Raw genomic sequence first — 15,610 nt, 5'->3', positions numbered from 1 at the left:
GCGGGGCCCCGAGCGGCGCGGGCCCGGCCGCGGGCGGGGGAGTGCGGAGGAGGAGGCGGTGATGGCGGCGGGAGGGGGCCGGGGGCCGCTTCCGCCGCCGGGCGCCACAGCCAGGAAGCGGCCCCGCCAAGGAGCGGGGACGGGGCTCTGCGCGGCGCCGGGCAGCGCGCTTGGAACGGCCGGGCCGCGTTTGCGTTGGTTACAAAGCAGTCCCGGAGCTGCCGTTCCTTGGTTGGTTGTGATTTGTGGCTAAATAACGTACTGTCCTGGCTAAGGCCGTGTTACAAAGGAATCTCTTGGCGCGTAGTCACCTGTGGCACGTGCATATTAATCACATTTGCTGCTCAAATCAGTCTGCAAGTTGCTAAGTACAGAGGTGAGCAGCTGCTCTCTGAAATGTTGTAATGTGCTTCTGCAGTCGGATCGTATCTGACACCCAAATCATAGAATCCTTAGAGTTGGAAGGGACCTCTGAAGGCCATCTAATCCAACTCTCCTGCCATGAACACAGACACCACAGCTAGACCAGGCTGCGCAGGGCCTGATCCAGCCTTGCCTTGACGGTCTCCAGGGCTGGGGAATCAACCACATTGCTAGGCAACCTGTTCCAGTGCCTCACCACCCTCACTGTAAAAGACTTTTTCCTTATATCTAACCTAAATCTACCCTCTTTGGTCTTGAAACCATTTCCCCTTGTTCTGTCACCACAGACCCTGCTGAAGATTCTGTCCCCGTCTTTCCTGTACCTCCCCTTTAGATACTGAAAGGCCGCTCTCAGGTCACCTCACAACCTTCTCCTCTCCAGGCTGAACAGCCCCAGCTCTCTCAGCCTGTCCTCATGGGAGAGGTGTTCCATTCCATGGATAGAGGTGTTCCATTCTGTGGGTAAATGTTGCCTCACATAATGAGAGATGCCTTGACTGGGAGTCTGCACAGGAGGAAACTCAAAGTGTTTTGTCTTCCCTGCTGCCTTTTGATCCAAAATGGCTGAATGTGCAATCCGGAAAGATCATTCCAGTTTGATGCACAGCCGTCAGTTCTTTTAGGGGTGGAAACAGCTGCTCATTTGGCTCTAACAGTCTGAGAGCTGGGCACCTCTTATGCACTACTTCATAGAATCACAGAATCATTTGAGTTTGAAGAGACCCTTAAAGGCCATCTGGTCCACCTCCTCTGCAATGGGCAGGGACACCTATGGCTAGATCAGGTGCTCAGCGCCCCTCCAGACTGACCACTCCAGCTCGAAAGACTCTTTCATCACACTGAACTCCCTAAAACATAAAAGATGACTGTAGGCCTTACATTTTCCCTTGTCGTCCTTACAACTTCACCGTTACTCTCAATACATCTCAATTCTGCCTTAAACACCAAGACCCGAGCTTGATGCCAATTCTGATAATGCACTCCTACTGGAGGACCATCCTGGCTCTGAAATCCTCGCTATCTGAGCTGAAAGTAATACTTTGAGCCTATGAGTCACACTGGATGTAGTCATAGGCAGATAAGAGTGTTTTCTCTTGCTGGCAAGCATGAGTGCTCCAACATTCCAGTTTTTTTGTAGGCTCTTTACACCCTTGAAGAAGTGATAGTTTAACTACCACCTTAAAGCACCAGTATCAAAGGAGAACAGGAAAACTATCAAGTGTCACTGGATGAGAAATTAAACTATGTCTACAGAGATGTATTCTGCATGCCCAGAGTGTTACAGTAAAATACATTTCAGAAATATTTCTTCTGAAAGAGAAGATTTTTTTAGAGATGGCGTTTGTAATATATGTGAGTTGTTTCCATAAGACAGGTACACGATGTCCCCTGAAAGCTTAGTTTATTGACTTGCATGGTACTTGCTGCATGAGAGCAAATGACACAGCTATTTTTCAAGCTGCATTAATACCCTGGAGACATGCTGAAAAATAAGGGATGCTCATGGAATCACAAGGAAAAAGAATGCAGTTAGCGTGCATTAGTACTTCCAGGAGTGGAAGTCCCCGCTGGACCATACCACGTGTCATAGCCATTGGTTCTCTCCTACTGATACTAACATGCCCTTGGGTTCTGCTCAGAGGGAGCAGAATTACGCTGTACAGGAATCACACAGACAACAGTGGCTGAGGTCAGCTGATCAACATTAAATATCCAGATATCCTTCCGCCTTTTATTGGCTTGCCAGCACTTTGTAGATCCACCTGTATCCTGATGACAATCCCAGCATACAGCCTTGATAGGTCAGACGCAGCACTCACTGCTAGCTATAGAGCTAGAGGGATGACCCGTGTTAAAGTACACAACTATTAGCAATGCACAGAACTATTAAGTCTCATGTTCCTCAATCTCAGTCTAAACTGCAGTTGTAACTGTAATTCTGTGAGTTAATATGAGAAACTGTTAATTTCACATCTGCTAATAAATTATCTGTTAGTAAACTGCAACAGCCCAGACAAACCACAAAGTGTCTAATGAATTGCAATTTTTCAGTATAATTACAGTACAGTAAAACATAAGAAATGCATAATGCAGTGAGGACTTCTTTTTTATCTCCTACTGTATTTTCTTCCTCCTCCTCCTCAGTAATATGTTCACAGATAAAATAGTTGAGACCTCATCTGTTGGGAAATAGATGCACGTGTTCAGCTGGTGCTTGAGTTTCTACAGTATTTCCAGCGATGACTTTCATTTCAGCCGCAGAGGGATGCGGTGTCAAGGAGAATCTGTTGCTTTGAGTAATTCAGAGTAATTCAAAGCAATCACAGTATAACACAAGGATGTCTGTAGTGTTATTCATGATTCTTGTGGGAGTGCGAACAGGTTGAGGATTGTTTTGTACGAAGATTACATTCTTGTAGACAGTGTTAGGATATATGCAATTAAAACCACAACTAAGTTTCAAATAAAAACAGCACAGCTTCCAGAACCTCAGAGCCTGAACATCCCCTTGCAACAGCTCTGAAGCAGGATGATTCTGCCACAGAGCGGTGAATAATATCTGATTTCTACCAACAAAAAGGCAAACCAGGCCCACTGCTTCCTTTCAGCTTGAAGAGCCTCGTGTTCAGGGCAAGGGAGGCAATTTGAGAAACAGCATAAGAATTAACAACAGTGGGTTTTCTTTGAAGGATATTGTCCATGGAGTCTTAATCTACTCATTACACTATGGTTCCCCAGACCTGCTGCTGTTCCTATGCTCAGCTGCATGGGTTGGTACAAGCACAGTGCATCGCCCTTGTCCTGCTCATGCTCTCACAAGAGCGCATTGCCTTGTGCTGGCTCCCTGCCCAGGTTCAAAGCCCTGTCTATGAGCATGACATTAGATTTGTCAACAAGATACAACATTTAGCAAGCACTTGTGGTGTGTTCTCTTCTCTTCCTTGGAAACACAATCTGCAGACTCTGACATGAGTTCAATTATGCAGGTTAACAATTCACGTTTACATGTATTGGGTTTTTTTCCCCCATGTATTTCTTTAAGGAATTAACAGTGGATTGTAATTTTATTTTATTTTTTTCTGTTCGAGTTTAGCACAGGCGTGGTTCTGACCCTTTGAGAAGTGCAGGTGACCTGCATTTATAGTAAGCAAGGACAAGAGCTCTGGCAGCAAAGAGCAGCGTATTTGCATGACAGAACTGAAACATAACCACGCCTTTCGAACTCAGCTGGACTTCTGGAGGGGTCATGGAGGGCTGTGAAAAGTTTTGGTACCCAAGGGCCCCAGGAGGCACATCGCCATTTCCTTATATATTTCTACGGAGATTGTAGAGACTGGGGAAGTCTTTGCTTGTGCTGATTATGACAGAGAACAGCATTTTTCAATAGAAAAATGTCACATGTCCTTTTCCTACTTCAGATATATGCTCAGAGGCCAACATCCTCCCTGCTTCAAGAAAGCTTCAAGTCCTTGTCTACCTTACTGCTACAGCCAGTGTGCTATTTTCAGAATTCAGACCTGGGAAGGTTTCTACTGGAGAACTCTCTGACAGCAAAATTTGTAGGGCAAGCGATGTTGAAAAGCCATTGTTGTTCTACAGTTACAGCACTTTTAAAAAAGACAGAAAGGGCTCTTGATTATTTGATCTGAAACAAATTGTGCATGGGTGTTCCTTCATACCTTCCACTTGAGCTCTGGCAGATGTTTTAGAAAGGCATTTAGATGTGACTCGACTCAACTCCTCATGAAAGGCATTAGCTAACCGTTAGGCAGTGCTGAAAACCTTCAGCTTGAATCACCAGCAACACTGGTGATGGAGGTGAAAGTGGATGGATACTTGAGTTTGAGCCATTTTGGTGCTTTTCCAGCTGCTGGCATAAATCAGAGGCCAGGATTATTCTCATTTACATCTGTCTGGAAGTGTCTCCCTGTACATTGATCATATTTTGAAGATTACCATCTAGATTCCTCTTGTACCACTGTTTTTTGAAGCAGCAGAGTAGGCCAGCAGAGATACTGACTTGAAAGCGTGCGCTGGCATCACTGCTGCTGGTTTCTGACTCAGCAGAGACACAGATGTGTTTCTCAGAGCAGAGGATGTTGTTTCAGTTACTCACGCTTCTGAGACTGTTTGGCATGAAAGACCAAACAGGGTGGAAACTTTCACTTTGAGCAAAAGAACAGTTTTAATAGAGCCCACATGCTTGTATCTTTTCACGTCTGTCCTTTCCCGCTGCTCTCCTGGGCCAAACGTTCAACTCACCGAAATGATGGTAGCAGCAAAAAAAGAAGGCAATTCTGTTAACTGTGAAGATACATTTCTGAAAAAATATATATAACTATGGGGCTTCTGAGTAACAAAATGGGGAAAGATGCTCGTATCACAGCAGATTTCTCCGGGAAACACACGAATGACCCCATGGTGCCCTTGTGCTGCCAAAAGTCCTCGTCTTCTTTCTGCCCACCTCTTCTCCTTGGCAGGCTGCAGGCAAACTGGTAGATGCAGCACAGGTCTGGCACAGCTGAGAGGGATTTTCAGCTCCCCAGTTAAAGCACTCTATAGGATGCATCTAGAAAGCCAGCATTGATGTGAACATCTGGTAACAGCTACATTGGGGCAATCAGGGCGTAACTTCTGTATTTCATTATCTAAGGAAGGTGATTGTAATGATGACCAGAACATCTCTGCAGCGAGTAGAAACAAGCAAAATGTTGCAGGCTTTCTTGAAAATGTTCGTGTTCAGTATGTGAAACTCATATTTCTTGAAAAAGCCTCTCTTCGGGGTGAAGAGAACAGTTTCCCTCTTATCACTTGCACGTATGCATTCTTGATCTGACATGACTTGCAACCACAAGAGAGCAGTCTTTCCTTTGAAGATTTCTCTGCTTCTCCAGAACGCTAGAGACATGCCATATAAGTTTGCAAACTGCTTGAGAGCTGTTTCAGTTAGACCAGAGCAGCCGAAACAACAAAGCTTGCAGTTGTCTTTTGGATTTCATTGTGAAAAGCCTTTGGGTAGTTTTCAGATGACAGAAGATCCTCGGTTCCTGAAAGGGAGGAGTTCTGCCAAAACTTTGAAGATCCCTGTAAACTTTGCAAATTACGCCGCTTTTGGAAACAATTATATCAAACGATATTGTGGATTACAATACATGAGAAGTGTTTAGAGCCTGGAAGATTATTTATGTTTGGCGTTAACTCGTATGGTCATAATTTCAAGAAGGGAGAAAAGAAATACACAGGAACCCTCTTATTATCTTTTGAAATATGAAGATCAGAGGAAAAGGAAGGTTTAAAAGTGTGGAGTGATGGTCCTCAAAACCTGTCTATAAATTAGCAGGTATCCTGCATCTATGAAAACAAGGCTTAGAGCTGATTTCCAGGCACGAGTGGACCTCCTGAGTCATCAGCAGTGCTTTGAGATCTGAGTTTCTACACTCTGCAGGAGAAAATTGCCACCCGTGGGGCAGAGTACCTATACAAATGTTTCCATCTTGCCTGGATTGATACAGGATTTGGAAGCCAAATTCGGGAGCTGACTTTGCACTGGTGAGAAAAGACAAAGCATGGCCAGCAATAACGATGATGATGGACTGTTGAACAGGATTGCATTTGCAGGAGCGATGCCCCTGGCTAACAGCCACATCCGTCCCCACGGGGTTCCCCTGAGAGAACCCTTCGGGGTTCCCATCCACCTCGACCCGTCGTACTGGGAGCGAGCCTATGGTGGGCATGCAGGTCGCATCTCCTACGTCCCATTCCCTGGCTACGTGGGCGTCTACGACTATTCCTTTGAGCCTGCCTTCATTCGGAAGAGGAACGAGAGGGAAAGGCAGCGGGTGCGCTGTGTGAATGAGGGCTACACACGCCTGAGAGAGCACCTGCCCAAGGAATTTGCTGACAAGCGCCTCAGCAAAGTGGAGACCCTGAGAGCAGCCATAAACTACATCAAGCACCTGCAAAGCTTGCTGGACTGCCATCCCCTGGGGTCTAGCAATAAGGAAACACTCACCACCAAGGAGCTTCCAGATGCTCCCAGCCCCGGTCCTCTGCGGGAATGCAACAGTGATGGAGAGTCGAAAGCCTCCTCAGCCTCATCCCCCTACAGTGAATTTGAGGAGGTGGGTAGCTAGAAATTGGCCCCCTGGAGAAAGGAGCCTTCAGGACCTTCTGAAAGCCAGAACTAAATCCCCTGGGATTTTTCTGCAGATTAAGATGAATACCAGGAAAAAGGAAGACAGCCAGGAGAAAAGATAAAGGTATTTTCACTCTTTCAAAGGACAACTGTGTTGTCTGCACAGAACTTAAAGATGATTTGTAAGCACACAGACCTTGCTTCAGCTGTTCCAAATATGTTACTAACCTTTGGATTGTTGCATTCTTCTTTTCATTCAGCTTTTGTTCTATTTTCATTTGCCTTTCACGCAAGAAGAGAACAAACCCAGATAAATCCATTTCAGGAAATCCCCTTTCCCTTTCTCCCACTCCGTCCTTTAAGTTTTATTTTCCTGCTTGCTAACTTGGAATACCCTGGGTTAGAAACATTTCGACTGGGAAAGGTAAGATTTAGATAACACATCTTTCCCTAAAATTGTTAGAACACTCCCAGAAATGCTCCAGTTTCTAAAAAGTCAGTGTTGTTATAAACTTGTGAGTGGTTTCTTTTTCTGTGGCATCTTCTAAAGCCAAAGAAGCAACTCATGCATTGGATTCTGGCTGTTTGGTGGTTATGGGAGGGATGATTGTCAGGAAAAGAAAGTCTGACACTTGCACTCTGAAGTGTTCTAGAAAGTGGTAGGCAGAGATTTGTAAGACTGCACCCAAAAAGGCACAGCTTCACGTCGGATACTGAAAAAACGTTGCCAGCCTATTTCTTTCTTTACTCAAAATTGAGTTTGTACACAAAATAGTCCTGAGTATTTTTGACCGGTCAGAACTTGGAAATAGGCTCCTGGAGTGGTCATGTAATATGTACAAAAAGGGTAACATTAAGTATATCAGTTTACATCTGTGTGAAGGTGTAGGTGTTTCTCCTTTTGATCAGAACATTGCATTACTTTTTCAAAGAATGCACCTTTTCAAATGAATATCTTGAAGTATGTGAAATACCTTTCATTTCGACAATATCTGCTTCAAATGAGGACTTTTCCCCAAATTGCTCAAAAATCTTCCTTTCCCCAAGGCCTCATTTAATTATCATTTATCTATGAGCTTGTATCCCATTCTGAATACAAGGGAAACTCCTCCTCACTCATATATCTGACACAAACCTTCCAAACTTCTGCTTTTTTGGCCTCACTTTGGCGAAATGGTTTTGTATCATTTTGTCTTTCCTTCACAATGTGCTGACCGAACACCTGAAAACACACTTGTTTGTAAATGAGAGTGCGTACTGATTAAATACCTCAGATGTGTCCATCAATTTCATTTAAATAAAAAATGCAATACATTCAGGCTATGGGGTTTTTTTGTTTGTTTGTTTGTTTTTTTCCAGTGGATAATGAATGGGACAGCATAGGAAGTGCATGCAAAGTGCTACCTATGAAACTAAATTTTTAAGCTAGATTTTTTCATCTAGATAGTTAGCAGATTTATACTGTTGGCATCTAATGGGATTTATTAGATATAAAGATACTGTGCTGATTTCTAGCACACTGCTATGGACCTCTGTACACTTTTAGCTACTGAATGCTTGCTTTCAAGTACGTGCAGTGAAAGTACTTGGGTTGAGCTATTGCTACAGCTCTAAACCCAATTATCTCTTCTTAAGTCACATATGTGTTTCTCAATAATATTGAAAGGCAGACACTTAAGCAAATTGCACGCAACTCAGATATGGAAAAAAGCCTAACTGTGTTGTCCAGGTGGCTTCTGACAGATCATTCATTCAGAGATGTCAATGGCAGTCACAAGCTTTGTCCTTTATTCTTTAAGTGGTAGCCAGGTCCCTTTTCTGACAATTCTGATTTATTTTGTTTCTATTTTCCAGACCCCAAACATTTAATCGCTGTTACCTGAAAAGTTCTTGCTAAGGATCTAGAGCTTAGGCACTGATTTTTGGATGCGTTAGTATTCATATTTGTTACCCAAGAAAGGGGAGCAGGGCAACAGTAGTATGATGGCTGCTTGGGATCCATTATTTTTTGGGTTTTCTTCTTCTCTTTATGGATTCTGACAATAGACTCAAACTCTCTGTGCCTCAGTTTTGATATTTCTGGCAATAGAGTGGCACTGGTGCTAACTCTGTGAGTAAGCCTGGGTTGCATTTCTCCCTTAAAGCAGAGATCAGATCTCTCTTATCTATGAAAAACATGCATTCAGTGTACCTGAGACAAATTCTGTGAAATGCTTTGTAAAGCTCTTTGAAGATGAAAAGCACTTAACACACATTTAATGAAAGTAAGTATCCAAATCAAACCAAACCACTAGAAATCAAAATGAGCAGAATGCCTGTTTCTGTCTGGATGGGAGGCATCAGGTAACTCCCCAGATACATTTCTATATCAGATGCTTCTCATGGAGGTTTGAGTCCCACAGCGACACATCCAAGAGTTGTAATCCTGTGGTTTCAAATCCTGGAGAGAGGGTATAGTGTTCCTCCTTGGAGATCAGCCAGACGGACTGAGCCGTGGATCTGCCCATTGCCAGCTTCATCTCACGTGGGACGTTCCTCTAGGGGAGGTTCATCAGAGGAGAGCATCTCCCCTTTGTGGTCCTGGGCCTGCACTTGGTCCACACTGCTCTAGGGTGACCCTTCCCACGTGAGTTGCAGGCTGATCAGCTGCACATCTAGATGGGGCCGGTTTATTTCTTGTGTGTCCTTAATGTTCTGTTCAGAGTCATGTCTGTATTTTCTGAAATAATGTTCTGGAAAGATCTCTGGGCCTCGAGTCAAGGAGATGGATGAAAAAGCTTATGTATTAATAAAAACATGCATGTATGTATATTTTAGATGTACATTTCACTCCTTTTAACAGCTCTGGAGATGTCCTTAAAGTACCTCTTGATCCAACCTCAGTTCTGAAGGTGTAAAAGCGAGAGTCCACTTAATTTTAAAGGAAAATGAATTTCTGGATGAAAACCAAATTATTTCTGTGCAAAAAATCAGTGATGGGTTGAGCAGCTCCCAGGAATGCTGGACACTTTATTTCTCACAGTTCCTGTAGGCACGCAAACCCCTTGCACACTTCTAGCACAAGGAAGTAGAAGTCAGCTAAAGCTTTCCCAAGGGGGGATCAGTGCTTCTTATTTGTGTCAGCAAAAGTTTCAAGTGAGTGCCACCTTTCAAAAGCTTTCTTAAGCTGTTTTTGTGCAGACAAAGTTTTTCTTCAAAGTTTCTAAAATATATCATTATCAGACTTTGGAGGCAGACAATGATCCGACTTGTGACCCTGAGAATTAAAGTTTTAATAAAAATGGTGACCAGAAGAATCCTCTCCATGTGGCACAGTCACCATTTACAAGCAAGTCGGCGCTGATATCCCTAAGCAACCGTGCTACAGCCTTATCAAACTCCTGCACATCAAATGCAGACTTTAATCTTTCTATCAAAAGTGAAAAAAAGTGCACATCTATCGTCTTCCGTCTTCTGCCATTAAATTACAAACCCATTTGCTCCTTGATATTATCAGCATTTTAAAGATGTGTAATCCTGGCCATGGGATTGCTTTTAATCCTCTAATAGCTATTTAGCTGATTTCTTTGTGAAAGCCCATCCACTCTCCTTTCATGTTATATTACCAGTGTCAATAACATGGCCAAAGAAAACCAGAAGGCACTACAGAGCAATTGTGTTCAGACAGCAAAGCAATCAGGGCCAGTTTATCTCACTGGAACAAATGAACAGGGAATAGCCACACAAAAGCAAAGAATTTTTGAAAACCTTTAATGCCAGCACACTCAGAGGGAAGGAAAAAGGATATAAAATGTTTGAAGTGGTACCGACAGGAGAGCTCTGCTGCAGCTGGCCGAGGTCAGTCATAGAATTATAGAATAATTAAAGTTAGAAAAGACCACTAGGATCATGTAGTCCAACCACCAGCCCGTGCCCACCATGCCCACTGACCATGTCCCTTAGTGCCACATCCACATGGCTCTGGAACACCTCCAGGGATGGTGACTCCACCACCAACATTCTCTGACAACCCAGAGGCATGCTTCCTGGCAAAAGTCTATAAATGCTCACTCACGTATTCCCCACATGAATTTTTCACATTTTTCTTTATCTCACTGTGAGTACATCTGTTGGCAGAGTGATGGAAAGCTTCTCTTGGCTGAGCAAACCAGCCATGCTGGAAAAACAATCCAGACTGAAGGCATTTCTAAAGTTGGATGTCTCTTTCCATTACCTCAGTGGATCTCCACAGTCAGTGGGGGATCAAAGATGGAAAGGAGTCAGGCTGGGATACTAGAGAAATAATCCAAGAGCATTTGTTTGCAATTTACAGCAGTTTGGCAAGGTGACGCTGCACAGAAGATGCTCCAGAGCTGGCTGAAATCATTATGACTAAAATTCATTTGATTAAAAATAAAGACCAACAATAACCATACTTCTTCCATTGAATCATGGCAGCTACCCTGAGCCAAGACCCTGGAAAGTGAACAGGGAACAACATGGTCATCTGTTGTGCTGTGCTAGAGGCTGGTAGGCTGGGAGAAGAAACAAGCTACTCAGCTCCACAGGGGTCTTCCCACAAGGGCTTTACAAAGCAAATCTCTCACTGAGATCAAAACAGCTGTTCTTGCTGGATAAAGCCCTGTGAATAAGTTACCTAGTGGCCCAGCTCTGGTTGGATATCACCTTTGTTGCCAGAACTTGTCTTTTCACAGCTTGAGTGTGCGACGTGTGCAGGGTACAGTCAACACCGCAACATCTACTCAGAGCACCTTGCCTCTACCATGCCAGTGCTGAGGTGAGAGTAAAGGCTCAGAGCCTCACCTGGCAGTGTGGTACGGCCTTGGAAGAAAAAGATGTTTCCTTAGTTTGCAAACTGAGTTGAAAAATAAGTGAATAACAACAAAAACCCAGCTCAGGAATGGAAAGTACAGGTATGTGCCCAGGCTGGGTTTACTGGATGCACTTCAAAGGAAAAACACAAGAAAAGCTAAGTTTAATTGGTTTCCTTTTATTTGTCTTAGCTTACAAAAGAACCATTTTCCTGAAAGGCTCAGAAGCTGCATGCATAAAAGCTGGAAATGCTAGGCTACCCATAGCCCAGCCCCTGGAACAGACACAGAAGACAGGTGACGCTCCTACTTTTAGCCACCTCCAGTCATAATTGCTGTATTCATGTAAACAAAGAGGTTTGCCAAGGTCAATAAATCCATCTGTGAATCTGGGTGGTTGAAGATCTTGGTTCATTGTCGTCACTGTCTGTAGAGTCAGTACCCCCAGAATTGGGGGTTACAGGTGCAGGTAGCAACCAACAAGCTCATAGAATGATACAATTACAGAATGATTAGGGTAGGAAAGGACCTTAAATGTCATCTAGTTCCAACCCCCTTCTGTAGGCAGGGCTGCCAACCACTAGATATTTCTCTATAAATTCCCTCTCACCCCTTTCACTGTGCTTTCATCTGGCTTTGAAGCCTCTGTTATGGGATCTACCTTGTCATTTTGGTTAGAGCCTGCATTTGGAAGAGCACCAAGAGTTAAATCTGTGTTAGTGCAGACCTCAGTTTGTATTGATTATGATTTTGCAGATGCTGGAAATGAAAATATGTATTAGTATTAAATATTAGGGAAAATATCTTGCTTTATCTTGATGCTGTGCAATTCTGAACATATATAGCAGATTTTTGTGCTCCTGAGCTGTTCACCACCAGCATCTAATTCTAACCAACCTCTTCCATCTGCACCAAGATCACAAAGAGAGCAAGTAGTTCCAAATAAATGGAATGTTCGGGCCTTTTTATGGATTTCCTTTACTGCCAGCATTATGCTATACTACGCTGCTCTCTAGATGTAGCTCTTTAAATTTAAGAAGCACTGAAGAAGTCCCAGACTCAGCTACAGGGCATTTATCCCAGAGGAACACTCATGCAGAGATGATCTGTATTTCCACACACTCAGTGGTGTTAAAGCTCACTGGTGCTTAATGAATAAAACGGATGATAAACTTTGCAATGTATAAATGAAATGAGGCAGATGTACAAACACGGGCATGCATGCTGTGGTGTCTGCACACAAGTGAAGGAGGGAGGATGGTAGAGGGAGGGAGGAGTGGTTTTGAAGTGTGGCAAACTGTTTGATATCAAATTAACTGCATGGCTGAAACTAGGGAAATGAGAGCAAATTAGATATGACACCTTTGGGGAAGATTAATTCCTGGAGGGAAAAAAAAAAAAGAACTTAAAGAAAACATTTGTGGATAAAGCCTGTGGAGACAAAAAAAGGCTGTGAGGTCTTGCATGGCAGAAATGCTGGCGAGAGCAAGCATAGGAGGGACCCCTGTGGACCAGCACATACAGGGAAGCATAAGTAGGGCTGGAGATGCCTCGTTGCATGATGCCTCATTGGCCCCACCACCAGATGTGTTTCCCTCCTTCCTATTGCGTATTTATAGGCTGGCTTTGCTCTTTTGGCCCAGGGTGCCATGAGTTTAGCAAGGACTCAGTTTCCCCCATTGAAGCTGTGCTCATTCTGGGCAGTCCTCACAAGCTTGGCCATGGTCTGTGGCAACTGTTGTCTCTGTTATGAGGCAGAAATAAGAAGTGGGGTGTGCTGGGGCTGGACTACATCATCCTGGAGGAGAAAAGCAAAAGGAAAGTATGAGAAGTTCAGCACCATGATGAGATCTGTGACAAAGAGCCCAGAGCATGGACAGAGGCCAAGCAGCTGAGGTGTTTCTCCTAAATGAGGAATTTCTCTACTGGTACTGTTCTTCCTCCTCCTTCACCTATGTTCCCCATGCCAGGAGTCAGGAGTGCTGCTGGAAAGAGTGGGGACATTGAGCTGGACATCATGGGGAAAAAAGTAAATGCTCACTGTGTGCATGGGGGTAAGGGAATAGATGCAATGCCTGTAGCATGGATGTCCAACTCAGCACAGAAATACACTCTTTGGAAAGAGGAACCACAGAGCCGTAGACTAGGCAGGCTCTGATGGTTGTAATGGAAGCTTCTCCAAATGACATAAAAATATCAACAAAGAAGCAGCAATACAATTTCACCACCGGTCTTTGTGCAAAAATGGCTGAGACCACAGCATTTGCATGATAGTGTGTCTGTCTGCTTGAAACTCAGACACACCGCCCCTATCTACCCACCATTGCTCCTCATTCTTCTTGCCCATCACTGCTGCTCCTCATTCTTCTTGCCCATCACTGCTGAGCATCTCTGTATGCATTCCTTATCAAAGCTCTGAGCCACCGTGAGCAGGCTGTGCTCAGCCCACCTGCCACCAGGAGAAACTGAGCAATAAGCCCAGGTGACTTCAGCCCTGGGTTTCCCCTTCATTTCAGCACCAGTGCAGAGCCCTCCTCTTGCCACAGTGCTAGAACCACCAGCAGATCCTGCTGTGTCTCACTAGAAAATATCACTGGGCTGCACTTCTGCCTTTTCACCCTGAGTCCCCTGAGCACATAGATAAACCTGCCCTTCAACATCACCCAGGCTGCTCCCTGTGTCATGGGAGCAATGATGCCCTGCAGAAGCTGCTCATCCCAATGGGCTTGCTGGACGGATCAAAGCTGAGCCACGCAGTGTGTTAGCACAAGGCATTCGCCTCTGTTTATGTGTTGCATGCTCTATTGCTTTGCATTTTTCAGTGCTATCAAAGCTTCAAAAGCTCCATTTACGTTAACAAGCCCATAAAGCATAAGGATATTAAATGTTGTTTATAGTACCCTGTCTGAGAAGCTCATTCAGTTAGCAGCTGGCTCAATTTTTAGTTAAGTGAGTTTGGTGAGAGTGCCAAGTTGTCTCTGTACGTGCTGTGGGAGCTCGTGTTGAAAGAGAAGGAAAAACTGCAGCAATCCTGTGCAATGGCTGCATTACTCTGTGGCAAGGACAGCCAGCATTTTCAGAGATGGCTTTGAGGTTGTTAAACATTGTGTTTTGAGGTCATTGTCTTAAAGAACATGTTTTGTATTTGAACTTTTTGTGTAAAAAGGTACAGTTTAGGTCATTCCATCACCTGGTATCTGCCACCAAACTACTAATAGTGTATGTGGAATGATGGGCATCAGAAATTGCATCTGGGCAGCAGGTGGCTGTGCAGAATGAGGACTAGGAGAGTGCAACTCAGCCAGCACGGCATCTTGTGGAGCAGGCATTTTCAGACAGCAGCTGGACAAAGAATAATTGGAAGAGTTTAGACAGAGTTAAAGGCATCTCCTGAAAATATTGTGAAAGGAGTACAAGGTTTCATCCATGCGGGCTTGAGTTTAGACTACCAGCAGGGGGGCACTAAGTGCACATTCACCATTTCAGGGTTTCTTCCCCAAGTAGGAAGCCTGAAGAGTGCTGTCTCTGGGCAGACTTCCATTAGCTGAAGCATGGGGTAATAAGAGCGCATCTAGAAGGGTCATTTCTTCTTCACTGCAAGAGAATCATAGATTTACAGAATCACCAAGGTTGGAAAAGACCCACAGTATCATCCAGTCCAACCATTCGCCCATCACCAACAGTTCTCACTAAACCATATCCCTCAACACAACATCCAAACGTTCCTTGAACACCTCCAGGGTTGGTGACTCCACCACCTCCCTGGGCAGCACATTCCAGTGCCTGACCACCCTTTAAGAGTAATTCTGATGGTCGCTTTCAGTTCAAAAGAATACAATTGGAAATACTGTAAGAAATGGATTTGTATTAAACCATGTCTGGAAAACAAAGGCAACTTTGATTTGCCAGTACATAAAGGAGGCTACAAGACAGCTGCAGAGAAACTCTGCATCAGAGAGTGTGGTGATAGGAGAAGGGGTAATGGCTTGAAACTAAAAGAAGGCAGATTTAGCTTAGGCATTAGGAAGAAATTCTTTACTATGAGGGTGCTGAGACACTAGAGTATGTTTTGCAGAGAAGCTCTTGATGTGCCATTCTTGGAGGCATTCAAGGCCAGGCTGGATGGGACTCTGGGCAGTCTGGTCTAGTAGAAGGTGTGGGTTGGAAGGTTTGAAACTACATGGTTTTTCATGTCCATTCCAACACAAGCCATTCTGTGCTTCTCTGATTTTATTATATT

General features: G+C 44.2%; 1 protein-coding gene across 1 annotated transcript; it reads left to right on the top strand.

Moving 5' to 3' along the window:
- Nucleotides 1-106: 106 nt before the first annotated feature.
- Nucleotides 107-7,873, top strand: ASCL4 (achaete-scute family bHLH transcription factor 4). The gene has a single exon (XM_004937806.5). It carries the CDS (start codon nucleotides 5,991-5,993, stop codon nucleotides 6,555-6,557), a length of 567 nt encoding a protein of 188 aa, XP_004937863.2. The 5' UTR covers nucleotides 107-5,990; the 3' UTR covers nucleotides 6,558-7,873.
- Nucleotides 7,874-15,610: the final 7,737 nt, after the last annotated feature.

This window comes from Gallus gallus, chromosome 1, assembly GCF_016699485.2.
Source record: "Gallus gallus isolate bGalGal1 chromosome 1, bGalGal1.mat.broiler.GRCg7b, whole genome shotgun sequence".
In the NCBI taxonomy this organism is placed as follows: domain Eukaryota; kingdom Metazoa; phylum Chordata; class Aves; order Galliformes; family Phasianidae; genus Gallus; species Gallus gallus.
Note: the sequence above shows the minus strand (reverse complement) of the source record. Positions and strands in the feature narration are given on the sequence as shown.

Bases quoted from the DNA above. Each gene is read 5' to 3' on its own strand.
- ASCL4 (XM_004937806.5), top strand. From the start codon at position 5,991: ATGGCCAGCAATAACGATGATGATGGACTGTTGAACAGGATTGCATTT.